The following is a 12386-nucleotide window of genomic DNA, read 5'->3' as shown; positions in this document are numbered from 1 at the left end:
TATGGGGGCTGAATTACGTAACAGTCACCACTATAAAGCCACAGACACTCCCAAACAAGCATGCAAAAACATTTTTTTCTTTTAGTCAAATGGTCCCTTTGGACACGTGTCCAAGCACCCCCATGCTTCCCTTTGCATGTTCGTGTGCGTGTAATCGACGCAGCGTATTACCTGCCACAGTGGGGGTTCTATTCAGTATTGGCTTTGTTCTGAGCCCCCCACCCAGCCGATCCTAATCCAGCCTATGGTATCACTATCATGTTTTAAATCGTGCCATGTACGCACACACTGATGAGTCAACATATGTTCCCGTTGTCATGTGAAAACAAGCATTGAGATGATCACGGCTGCCATTCAACTGCCATTGTTGAGGAAATAATTGCTGCACTCAGCATTTTCTTCGCCGGATACGTTAAATAATGAATTATTTGCCATTCGTTTATGAGACGTCACGGTGCAACGTGTGCGATTCTTTTGACCGGTGTGTCCTTCCGCTAGACTCTTTCAAAAGGTCATTAAAGTACTGTCGTAGTAATGCTGTTATAATTGCCTGTTGTGGAAGGGGGCGGGTCTAAGGTCGGGGCAGCCGCTGATTGGACACCTTGACATCTCTATGAGTGTCACGGCGTTTCCGGTCTGTGCCTGCGCGCATGCGCAGTGACCCCTCTTCCCCCTCCGATATTTTATTTACTCCCAAAACCAAGATGGCTCCTGTGAATGTGTCGGTCCCATAGCAAATAGAGGATGCGAGTAGCTGCCGGAAAAACAACTTTCCCCCGACCGTCGCATCCCCTGGAGTCCGTTTCGTATGGTTCGGAGGAGGCCGCCACCTCCGCGTAGCCGCTGAGCAGCCGTTGGGGCTTCGCGGAACCGTCTTCAAGGCACCTATTTGGAATAGTTTGGCCAAGTATCTTGGTCTCCTCTTCGCCGTGTGTCCGGAGAGAGGTGCGGGAAGGCGGCTCAACCAAATGGCCGAACCGAGAAAAGTGCAGTTTGTCACCCTGTCGGCCTTCGCTGCCGGGGCCGCCTCGGAGTCGAGGAAACGCCGGTTGGAGGACGAGGCCGACTGTAACTTAAGCGAAGACGACGAGATTGTAACGACGGCGGCGGAAGGCTTGACGGAGACCGGGGCAGGAGGCGCTGCTAGCCGCCTCGCCAAAGCCGTTGAGAGGGACAAGGCTGGAGCCGAGAAGAGGGTGACGGTGCGGCTCAACCTGCCCCTTAGCGAGCCTGACGACCGCGCCTCTGCCGAGTTCAATTACGGCGAACTCCTCCACAACCTTCAGGTACGTGGGAGCCCCCCTCACTTTACTGAACCGGACTCGGGATTTTATTGCACTTTGTCGTGTTTATATGGACTTGTCATGGCTTGGATAAGACGACAAGAGGAGGCGGAGGAGGAGGGGGGAAGTGCACCTTGTCCTTCCGTGGATGACCAAAGCAGAAAGCCATCAAAGGGGGGGCTTCTTGTTCAACTCCCAACTCGGTCGTTGAACACCATTTAGAGTGGCTGTCTGTTCCGACCGGGCTCGTTATGACATGGTGCTGCTGCTTCTGCTGCTACCTGTGCCGTCGCCTCTTGCTTGCCCAGCAACAGTCACACAGCCAGCCATTAGTGGCGTCCACATGCCACATGCAGCAGCCTCCTCCGGCTTGCTCGCTGGCCCTCTGGCTGCAGCTGTGAGATGAGCAGCAGGACGTAGCATGTCACATACTCTATTTGGGGCCCCACCGTGGATTGCTTTGTTGACACCACTTCAAGCTGGCAAAAGTGTCCCCACTCTACTTAAGTAGAAGTACTGATACTTGTGGTGGGGAAAAGATGGAAAGAAGGTGAAGCTACAAGTACTGAGTCGACTCATTTCAAAAGTTAAACCTTTCGAAATATACTTTGGGTGGGTGGGATGATGTGGTGGCGGAACGTTATTATCGATTGATTGTTATTGATTTCAGCAATTTGATCACCATCAAGGATTTTGGGCTTCTCAAATTGTTACAATGATCAATCAAAAGCTACCAATAGTGCAATAGTGTGTTGATCAAAATGTTGCTGTTTGCGAGTTATTAACCTGAAATTGCTAAACATTTGTTCCAGCCAAAGAACAAAGCTCCAAGTGTGACTCTGGCCCCCAACCCCAAAGACCCTTTCGATGATGACGAGAAAGAGCGACGACAGGCGGAAGCTCTGGCGAAGAAGTTTGAGAGTAAATATGTGAGTACTCGAATTTATTTATGCAGACGCTTTGATTTCAAATTTTTATAGGAACCTGTTCCATACAATGGCCATACATTTGCCGAATAGGAAAAATGGTCATTTTGAATGAAAACAAAAAAAACAGCACAACAAATTAAATAAACAAGAAAACTCATGGTGCCCCGATTCAGTTCAAGTTAAACATGTCTTGGGGCAAGTATGCTTTTGTTTTTAAAACTAATAAGTGCAAAAATTCATCAAAGTAAACTTTTTTTCCCCTGGCATTCACAAACAACTGGATGGTTTGACTATCACGCCTTATAAAATAAACTACTCACTACGTTTTATTGGAAATTAAATATTGGATGCAGATGCAAAAATAAAAATCATTTTTATACTTGTATACGTATTTGGAGTATTTTTTTTCTATTAAACGTTTGTGCATTTGCTTAATTAAAATTTTACTGTGAAACTTTTCATTTTGGTGTATGCCCTGAGCACAAAAACAGCAAGTAAGTGAGTTTTTCAGAGCGCGGATTTCACCAAAAGTAGTGCTCTCGCAAATACCAAACTGGCTGCCAAGGCGTCACTTACTAAATTGCATATTTTGCATTTCCTTGCTTTAAATGTTATGTCATCACTTTAGTTGTAAGTAGGATCCATTCTTGTGTTTTGCTCATTAAAAATGAGTGATGTTCATTTGTTGCAGGGAAACGTGACAAAAAAGAGGAAGGACAGAATGCAAGATTTGATTGATATTGGCTTTGGTTACGACGAGACAGACCCCTTCATTGACAACTCCGAGGCTGTGAGTTCCGCACACAAATAAATTCTCTATCTAATGATACTTAGCTTTTCGAATCCCCATCAACTGTTGCCGATTCAACTGATTGATTATACTCAATTAATTCACTGATGATTTGAGTTGTTCAGCCATGTCGGAGGTCTGCGCTCCACTGTTTTAGTTTGTTTTATGTTGTTCAACTGCGAGAACCCGATGAACGATGGCATTTTTCTGTTTGTGCGTCAGTATGACGAGCTGGTACCCGCCTCTTTGACCACAAAGCTGGGCGGATTTTACATCAACACCGGAACGCTGCAGTTCCGAGCGGCGTCCGACTCTGAGGGCGAGGACGACAAGGTGAGCTGGCCTCGGCGGCCGCTGTTTGCGCATCTTAACTACAACATTTGCTGAGTCGAATGACGTCTTTGTCCTCTCTTATCAGAACACGAATGACGACAGCGAACAAGCCAAGATGAGGAAGATGGAGCTGACCAACCTGGAGGAGAAGAAGAGCAATGAACCGAAACAAGGGTGAGTGGATGAATAAGTGCCCCTCGTGAATGCATCAACTTAAGCAGACATATTAAGCTTTTTTTCTTTTAAAAATACAATTTATAACAGTTTTTTGCAGGATTATAATACCTTTGGATTTGGAATACACAAAAGCATAAAATGCTAGAAAATGACATGAAAGGTCGGTCCACCCGATTAGCATGCTAATGAAGCCTGTGCGACAAGACCATGTCGTGCATCTTGAGGCAGCGGGCATGCTGACTGCCTGTCACTTCTGGAGCCACCTCGGAGAAAAGCGCCCCATTATCCACGCTCACATAGGCCAAATAGTCAAACATGAAAACAAGAGCTAAAAATAACAGCGGCAGCCATTGTGTCTTCACGAGGGCGGATGATGCTGGCTGGATGCGTTGGACGGCTCCTTCACGCTGCAGGTTACGCCGACCTCATGCACACGCCGCACACGCCACTTCTTGTTGAATAGAAAATCCGCTGTGCTAATCAATTGTGTCGCTTGTTCAGAGTTGATCCTGTATTTTGAGACTGCTGTTTTATTTAGAAGATGTGCCGATCTATGCAAAATGAGAAAAATGAGAAAAGAAATTTCCCAACAGAGTGACCGCCGTCAGCCTCCATCGGCCTGAGAAGAAGAAGCGCAAGAAGCTGATGAAGGACTCGTTGTATTTGGCGGCCATGCTGCGCCGCTTCAGCATGGAGAAGGAGCAGATGCGCAAGAATAACCTCAGCGTGGCTCCCGCCGGCCTCGCGGGAGGCGTGGCCAACAAGCCGCGCGCCGCCGACGCAGCCAAGCACCTGCTGGCGTCCGACTCGGCCCAGCCGTCGCTCGACACCAACGCCGCCGGCAACAGCGACCTCTTGCTGGCGGACCTGAGCGCCGACCCCGCCGTGATGTCACTGTTGGGCTCGGCCAATGAAAAGGAGCTTCAGGACCTCCTCGGTGACCTGGACTTTGGCTTGTTGGACGGCGAACAGCAAGTTTCCTCCACAGTCAGGGAGAACGGCATCCTGGGAGTCGGCACGCCCGGCCAAAAAGGAGGAACGGGTGGGGGCGCTCAAGGGCGAGGTCCGGGGTCTTCCAGTGGAATGTTCTCTCCTCCACCGCTGCCTGGGGGGCTGCCGCCTCCTCTCGTCAAACGCATTGAGGACCTGCGGGCGGTGAGTCATGCAAACAGGGCGTCCATCTTCTCACATACCAAGCTCGCAAATAAGTCGTCAAAACTGCGCCATTTGCATTAAAAAATTGGAGATTACTGATTGAAACAAAGTTGCTCTACAGTTTTGATAAATGGCCCAAGAAGATGTGTAAACAAAGCATTACCAAATTGAGTCAAATGGAGGTGAGGCAGTGTTCCTTTCGGGGTGCTGTTTGCTGACTCAGCTGTCGTCCCCCTCCCTCCCGCCTCCCTTCCCCCTTGCAGGCTTCTCGTCAGTTTGATCAGGAGGGCAGAAAGAAATTTTTCACCCTGGACATGAATAACATCCTGCTAGAGTGAGTATGACAAGTGCAGCTCCTCTGGCCTGCCGGCACGGGCATCGTGAGGCTTTTGTCTGGCGCCCTTCACGCTATCCATCCATCTCTGTTTAATTGACCCCGTGATGCCTGCCTACGTGCGTGCGTTGTTCAAGGCTAACCTTGAGTTGTGTATCCTCCATTAGCATCGAGCTACAGGTGCAAAAGCAGCCTCCCGACGTGCGCTCGGGCGTCTACGCGCACATGGAGGCCTTTGTGCCGTGCAACAAGGAGGCGCTCCTCAAGCGGCTCAAGAAGCTCAGCCTCAAGATCCAGGTGAGGGCGGCTCACTGCGACAACGGGCCCACGCCGACGCCGCCCCCCCCACAGCAAGGTGCTTGTCACATTTGACTTCTGTGTCCGTCTTCTTGTCTTTCGGGTGTATTTGTCTGCACAGATGATGGTTCGCATTTATTAGTTGACAATTGTACGTGGCCCCGTGTTCTGTTTGTGGAATTAAGTAGCAAAAGCGACCCGGTTTTATCTATGTCAGGGGGCAGCCATTTTGCCACTTGCTGATGATTTCTTTTTCTCTCCTCAACACATACTTGTAAGGACAAGCGCAACTCAAAATGGAAAGAAGGATGGATGGTGTCAATCTTTTTTCATTTTGCCCATTTTTTGTTAACGCCACCCGCACATATTTACTGCTGCTCACTCGAGTTGCTCTGCGAATGTTTGAACCGCAGTGTTGCAGTGACATCAGTCAAGGTCTCGAGCTGTCACATTGAGGAGCTTTTCCCACTTTGTTTCTGCCTTGTCGGCCCTTTTCTAATCCCAAATGTGCTCGGCGTAGGTGGCTGACTGGAATAATGGCTGCCACTGAAAGCCAGTCAAACCTTGTTGACGAAACACTGGAATCAAAGCTTCCACTGATCTAACTGCACTCTCTCTCCTTCTTCCCTCCCTCAGGACGACAAGATGCGGTTGCCGCTCCTGGAGCTGAAGCTGGCTGTGGGCAATGTGATGCCCGAGCAGATCGCCAGGTACAACATGGACTGCATGGCCAAGGTGGCAAAGTAAGTTGAGGTGGCATTTTTTCTTCGGCTTAGTCCTTCCATTTGTTGGCATGAGGCAAATTTCATACTGCCTCTGGAATGACAACATGGTTGTGTGTCTCGCTCTTTTTTTTCTCATCTGCTTTGCTCTTGTCCTTTTGCAGGCAGCAGTCAGAGGAGGGGGAGAGGAACGGATCAGAGGAGGAGGATGAAGAAAAACCCGGGAAAAGGGTGATGGGTCCACGCAAAAAGTTTGTCTGGGATGACAAACTCAGGTATGGACTGGACCTTTTTTGCCTACAGGCTTCTTTCTTAATCCAAGACACAGATTGCATTCACGTAATGACACTCCACAACGGTGTCACTTTTCTTTCGGTCACAGCAATGAATATTTAGTTCTGATTTTGTGTGCGCGCAGGAGTCTGCTTTGCACACTGGTGCGAGTGAAGCTGAGCTGCTACGACATGGAAAGCCAATGTTCTCTGTCCGTGGAGGACTACCTCAAGGCCTTTCTGGAGAATGAGGTCAAACCACTCTGGCCTAAAGGCTGGATGCAGGCCAGGTCTGTTTGTATGCGCGCGCTTGTGCGTCACTCTTTGGAGATTTACCATCCTGTACGTTTTGTCTTTGAAGGATTCTGTTCAAGGAGAGTGTGTCAGTTCACATTCACCTGACTGGAACCATGTGAGTAGTTCTCCCCTGTCGACTGAACGTGAGCACTCAGCACACGTCAAAATAATTATGTGTTGTATTATTCTTCCGCACAGGGCCAAGAGGAGGGTGGTGCCCGGGCCCAAGGCTAAAGCTAAGGTCTGTAACATATAGACACAATATTAGGTACACTACAATGTCGGATATTTGAAACTGCACTCGTACACTTTTGTTCAGTTATATTTTAGAAAGGTAGAGCAACACTGCAGAACTAAATAATTGAAGACAAATTCAAGGTTGGAATGAAAATGTTCGAGTCGAGTCTTCACTGGCCTATCTGACTCGTCGTCTTTGTATTGTGTGTTCAGGAAGGCGTGTGGATCCGCAAGCCGCCGCTGTCCATGCCTCACGCTCTGTGCGCGCCCGCCTCATCCGCTTCCTCCGTCATCTCGACTCGCCCGCCGCCCCTGCCGTCGCCGTTGGAGCTCATCTGTCTGTCGGACTCTCTGGATGAGGATCTGAGTGCCCCGTCTTTGGACTCCATCTCGCATGCGCTCGCCCTCCTCACAAACGCCTCCAAGGGCCTGGGCAGCGCCGACAGTCCTCTGTCGCCTCCTCCGCCGCGGATTCCCACTTCCTCCCCGCCCCCCGTCGCCCCTCACTACCCCTCGCAGGTCACATGCGCCGCCCCTGTTAAGCTGGTGAGCACAGCGACGGCTTCTTCTACCTCCTCCAGGGTGAACTGCAGGCCCGCTGACTCCACCTACAGTCTGGTTAAGGCGACAGTCGCCCCCAGCCAGAGACAAGTAACCACGACGTCCGGCAACAACAGGCCCAGCGCCATCATGGTCGGCAAGACGCATCCGCACCCCGCCCCCTCACCGCCGAAGCAGCGCCCCCCGCCCACGGCGTCTCCTCTGATGCCCCCCCACCATCAAAAAGGCTTGGCCGGCGCCACGGTGGGTAGCTTGGGGATCCCTCAAAGCGTGCTCAAGGGCGGGCCCAAGTTGGGTGGCGTCAGCAATAACGGCGGCATGGCGCTGTCGTCCTCATCCTCACTCCAATCCCGCGCCGTCTCCGCGCCTCACCCCACCGCGCCGTCCTTCTGCCTCACGTCGTCGCCGCCGCCGGTGTGCCAGACTGCCCCCTCCTCCCAAGGCAAAGCCCGCCCCCAGCAGCCCCAGTCAAACTTCATCACGCCCATGCAGGCCACGCTCACCAAACCCTCCCACAGTACCAACTCATCGCCCATCATCAAGCTGACCCCTCGCCCGCCGCCACCCACCCCTCCGCCCTCCTCCTCGTCCTCTTCATCCCCCTCACCATCCTCCTCTCCCTCGCACCCCTCTGGGCCGAAACATCAATACTCTCCCAAAACTTTCCGACCGCCTTTTGGAATAACGGGTAGCGTTCAAGGGACTTCCACCAAGCAGACGTCGGGTGCTTTTACGGGGGGGCCCAAACCCCCAACCCACAACTCCGCTGGCAACAAAATCTCCTCGTCCGCCGGTCACGCAAACAAAACGCCGCCGCCGCCGTCGCCCTCAGCTAATCACGCCCAGCGGCAGAGGCTGGTGGGCTCGGCAGGACAGAATTTAAAGGCGGGAAATGGCTGGGCAACGTCAGGGGCTTTGGCCATACCCTCCACGACATCACACCTCTCACAGGTAACTTGAGGAATACATTTGAAGATTTTGCTGCCAATTGAGATTTTTTGACTCGTCCGAGCCAAGTAGTGTCTGTGTTGTTTCAAAATCTTGACGTCTCCTCTGGCGTGCCTTCAGGTATCTGCGGCAGGCGGGCCCCTGCTGGGCAGCCCCTCCACGTTGCCCCTGGGCTTCGGCATGCTTGGCGGCCTGGTGCCCGTCTCGCTGCCCTTCCAGTTCCCCCCGCTGCTCAACTTCAGCCCCCCTGGAGCCCCGGGCCCTGCTGGCATGAGCTCGGCCCCTGGCTCCAACTCAGGATACCCCCTAGCACAGAGTGACCTGTTGGGTGAGTACGTGCCAACATTTGACAATTATATAATTGTCAAGGTTGGCTTGGGATTGACCTTTATTAGATAAATGGGGATGTTTTCCCCTCATCCTCCATTTTGTATCTCGTCAGAGCTGTACAAAAGTCTCCAGTCCGGGTCGCAGGCCGCTCTACCTCCTCACTTGCAGCTCGCTTTCTCAGGTAAAATCGAGTCTTTCCCCGTGTCACATTTGAATTTAATAATGAATAATTGCTGCTGGTCTCTTGCCATCAGACACCAACCAAAGTCAGGGCGGAGACAAGCGGAAGCCAAGCCACTGAGATCCGCTTCATTGCAACAGCATTGGACGTTTAAGTGACTGACCTTTGGGCCAATGGGATGCCATAGAGCTTTTTGTCTTTCTTGCTTTTTTTTTTTTTTTTTTGTGGGTTTAGTTTTGTTTGTTTAGTTTTTTTAAATAATTAAAAATGGACCTGGTGGACTTTAGCACACAAATGAACTTTCTAGGAGACAGTGGGTGAAGAGAAGACTTGTTTTAATTTTATTTTTTTGTCAACATGTTTACATCAAGCGACCTTGATCACTGTGGAAGGAGAGGACATGAGGATTTCTATTTCAGCGGTGGAGCAGAGTTCCTGACAAAACAAAAAACAGAAAATGAAAGAAATCTGATGCTTATTTTTTCTCTTTGTGTCCCTTTTTTAGAGTTTTTATTGTCGCTTCACTTCCTCATCTTTCTCGCTCCCACCAATGACTGTTAAGTAGTAGCTTAAATTATAAATATTGATAAATTATTTGTACTTTACACAGGGACATGTGATGCTGTTTGTTCGCGTGCGTGTGTTGGAAGGAGAAGAATATGTATGTGTAGAGAAATAATATACTGTTAATTAATTCCACATTCTCTCGACAATACGGAGTGAGCGTTGCACAGGACATTTTATTTCTTTTCCTTTTTTTTTTGGTGCTGTTTTATCACACTGGACTTTTTTTTTGTGTGTTTGGTGCGATAAAGACTTGAAATGAGAATTCAGCAGGAAGACATGAGAAAAGATTGTAGCCTACTTGAATGAATTTTGTCTTCTATTCATTTGTTTTGTATTGTCATTTCTCCAACGTAACACGCGCCTTAGTTTGGACGCCGGTAGAAAAATGTTCTATGCAGGATAAATGTGCAAAAGACACATACACTTGCCCTCACCCACCCTCCCTCAACTGATTGAGTACCTCCATTAACTGTTCTTCCTGACCCTGTCCTTCCTCTGTGCGTTTTAGACTGACATGGTTGCACCGAGCATGAAGCCAAAGATTGTTATTGTAGCTCTCCTTGAGACTGTGTGTGTGTGTGTGTGTGTGTGTGTGTGTGTGTGTGTGTGCGCGTGTCCTGTCTAGTCATGTGACCCACAGAAGTGATGACCCTTGGTTTGGGTGAAGGGGGGTGAGGGTGAGGCCTCCTGCCTGAAGGGTAGTGTGGTAAAGTGTGAACAATAACATTTCTCTGTGAATCGATGGCTTCATTTGATTATATTTCATTTTAAATAGATTTTCTTTCTCTTCCGTGTGTCAAATATGGAATTAAAAACAAGTGGTTTCCATGATGTCTCAGATTTCTCTTTATTAGAAGCTAAAGGTTGCCCAGCCGTTTTGATGCAAGACACCCATTTTACATTCAAAATATGTCATTTCTGCACACTGCACAACAAAACCATCACAAGACTACTGAAATAATTATTTCAATTTATTCCCGTTCACGAACGAGTCGTGAATTAGTGATGCTCAAACTTGGCAAATAAAAATTGATTTGATTTCAAAGTGAAAAGTGCCACACCCATCCTCTCCCTCATCTCCTGATTGGCTCTTTCATCTGTGACGTTACGCGGACACTCCATTAGGTACACGTCCATTTTCAGGTGTACCTAATAACAGGCCACTTCATGGTCAAAGGTCACAGATGTCAACTCCAGTCCTCGGGGCCGCATTCCAACATGTTTTCCAAGATTCCCTCGTTAAGTGCACCTGCGTGAAAGGTTTTTGGTCACTTTCACGTTCTGCAGGAGCTAAAACTTTTCACGCAGGTGCGCTTAACGAGGGAATCAAACGGACACTCTATTAGGTACACCGCCATCTTCAAGTGTACCTAATAACAGGCCACTTTATTAGGGAAATATCATGTTCAAAGGTCACAGGTGTCAAGCTCTAGTCCTCGGGGCCGCGTTCCAATATGTTTTCCAAGTTACCCTCGTTAAGCGCACCTGCGTGAAAAGTTTTAGCTCCTTTCACGTTCCGCAGGAGCTAAAACTTTTCACGCAGGTGCGCTTAACGAGGGAATCAAACGGACACTCCATTAGGTACACCGCCATCTTCAAGTGTACCTAATAACAGGCCACTTTATTAGGGAAATATCATGGCCAAAGGTCACAGGTGTCAAGCTCTAGTCCTCGGGGCCGCGTTCCAATATGTTTTCCAAGTTACCCTCGTTAAGCGCACCTGCATGAAAAGTTTTAGCTCCTTTCACGTTCCGCAGGAGCTAAAACTTTTCACGCAGGTGCGCTTAACGAGGGAATCAAACGGACACTCCATTAGGTACACCGCCATCTTCAAGTGTACCTAATAACAGGCCACTTTATTAGGGAAATATCATGGTCAAAGGTCAGGTGTCAAGCTCTAGTCCTCGGGGCCGCGTTCCAATATGTTTTCCAAGTTACCCTCGTTAAGCGCACCTGCGTGAAAAGTTTTAGCTCCTTTCACGTTCCGCAGGAGCTAAAACTTTTCACGCAGGTGCGCTTAACGAGGGAATCAAACGGACACTCCATTAGGTACACCGCCATCTTCAAGTGTACCTAATAACAGGCCACTTTATTAGGGAAATATCATGGTCAAAGGTCACAGGTGTCAAGCTCTAGTCCTCGGGGCCGCGTTCCAATATGTTTTCCAACTTACCCTCGTTAAGCGCACCTGCGTGAAAAGTTTTAGCTCCTTTCACGTTCCGCAGGAGCTAAAACCTTTCACGCAGGTGCGCTTAACGAGGGAATCAAACGGACACTCCATTAGGTACACCGCCATCTTCAAGTGTACCTAATAACCGGCCACTTTATTAGGGAAATATCATGGTCAAAGGTCACAGGTGTCAAGCTCTAGTCCTCGGGGCCGCGTTCCAATATGTTTTCCAAGTTACCCTCGTTAAACGCACCTGCGTGAAAAGGTTTTGGTCATTTTCACTTCTGCAGGAGCTAAAACTTTTCACGCAGGTGCACTTAACGAGGGAATCACACGGACACTCCATTAGGTACGCCGCCATTTTCAAGTGTACCTAATAACAGGCCACTTTATTAGGGAAATATCATGGTCAAAGGTCAAGTGTCAAGCTCTAGTCCTCGGGGCCGCATTCCAACATGTTTTCCAAGATTCTAAAGTGAAGTGAAGATTCTAAATCTAAAGTGGCCTGTTATTAGGTACACTTGAAAATGGCGGTGTACCTAATGGAGTGTCCGTGTGATTCCCTCGTTAAGCGCACCTGCGTGAAAAGTTTTAGCTCCTGCAGAACATGAAATGAGCTAAAACTTTTCACGCAGGTGCGCTTAACGAGGGTCACTTGGAAAACATATTGGAACGCGGCCCCGAGGACTAGAGCTTGACACCTGTGACCTTTGGCCATGATATTTCCCTAATAAAGTGGCCTGTTATTAGGTACACTTGCAAATGGCGGTGTACCTAATGGAGTGTCCGTGTGCGTCCCTCGT

At 49.2% G+C, this 12386-nt stretch overlaps 1 protein-coding gene across 1 annotated transcript; it reads left to right on the top strand.

Annotated features, from left to right (window-relative positions):
* Positions 1-668: 668 nt before the first annotated feature.
* On the top strand, positions 669-10244 carry LOC119129277 (ubinuclein-2-like). The gene is made up of 17 exons (XM_037262431.1): positions 669-1286; positions 2096-2212; positions 2904-3002; positions 3225-3335; positions 3421-3509; positions 4106-4667; positions 4931-5001; positions 5169-5298; positions 5935-6041; positions 6185-6295; positions 6439-6582; positions 6654-6704; positions 6788-6830; positions 7040-8338; positions 8456-8663; positions 8778-8846; positions 8920-10244. The coding sequence occupies exons 1-17, from the start codon at positions 969-971 to the stop codon at positions 8964-8966; spliced, it is 3576 nt and encodes a 1191-aa protein (XP_037118326.1). The 5' UTR covers positions 669-968; the 3' UTR covers positions 8967-10244.
* Positions 10245-12386: the final 2142 nt, after the last annotated feature.

This window comes from Syngnathus acus, chromosome 1 (genome assembly GCF_901709675.1).
Source record: "Syngnathus acus chromosome 1, fSynAcu1.2, whole genome shotgun sequence".
Taxonomy (NCBI): domain Eukaryota; kingdom Metazoa; phylum Chordata; class Actinopteri; order Syngnathiformes; family Syngnathidae; genus Syngnathus; species Syngnathus acus.
Note: the sequence above shows the minus strand (reverse complement) of the source record. Positions and strands in the feature narration are given on the sequence as shown.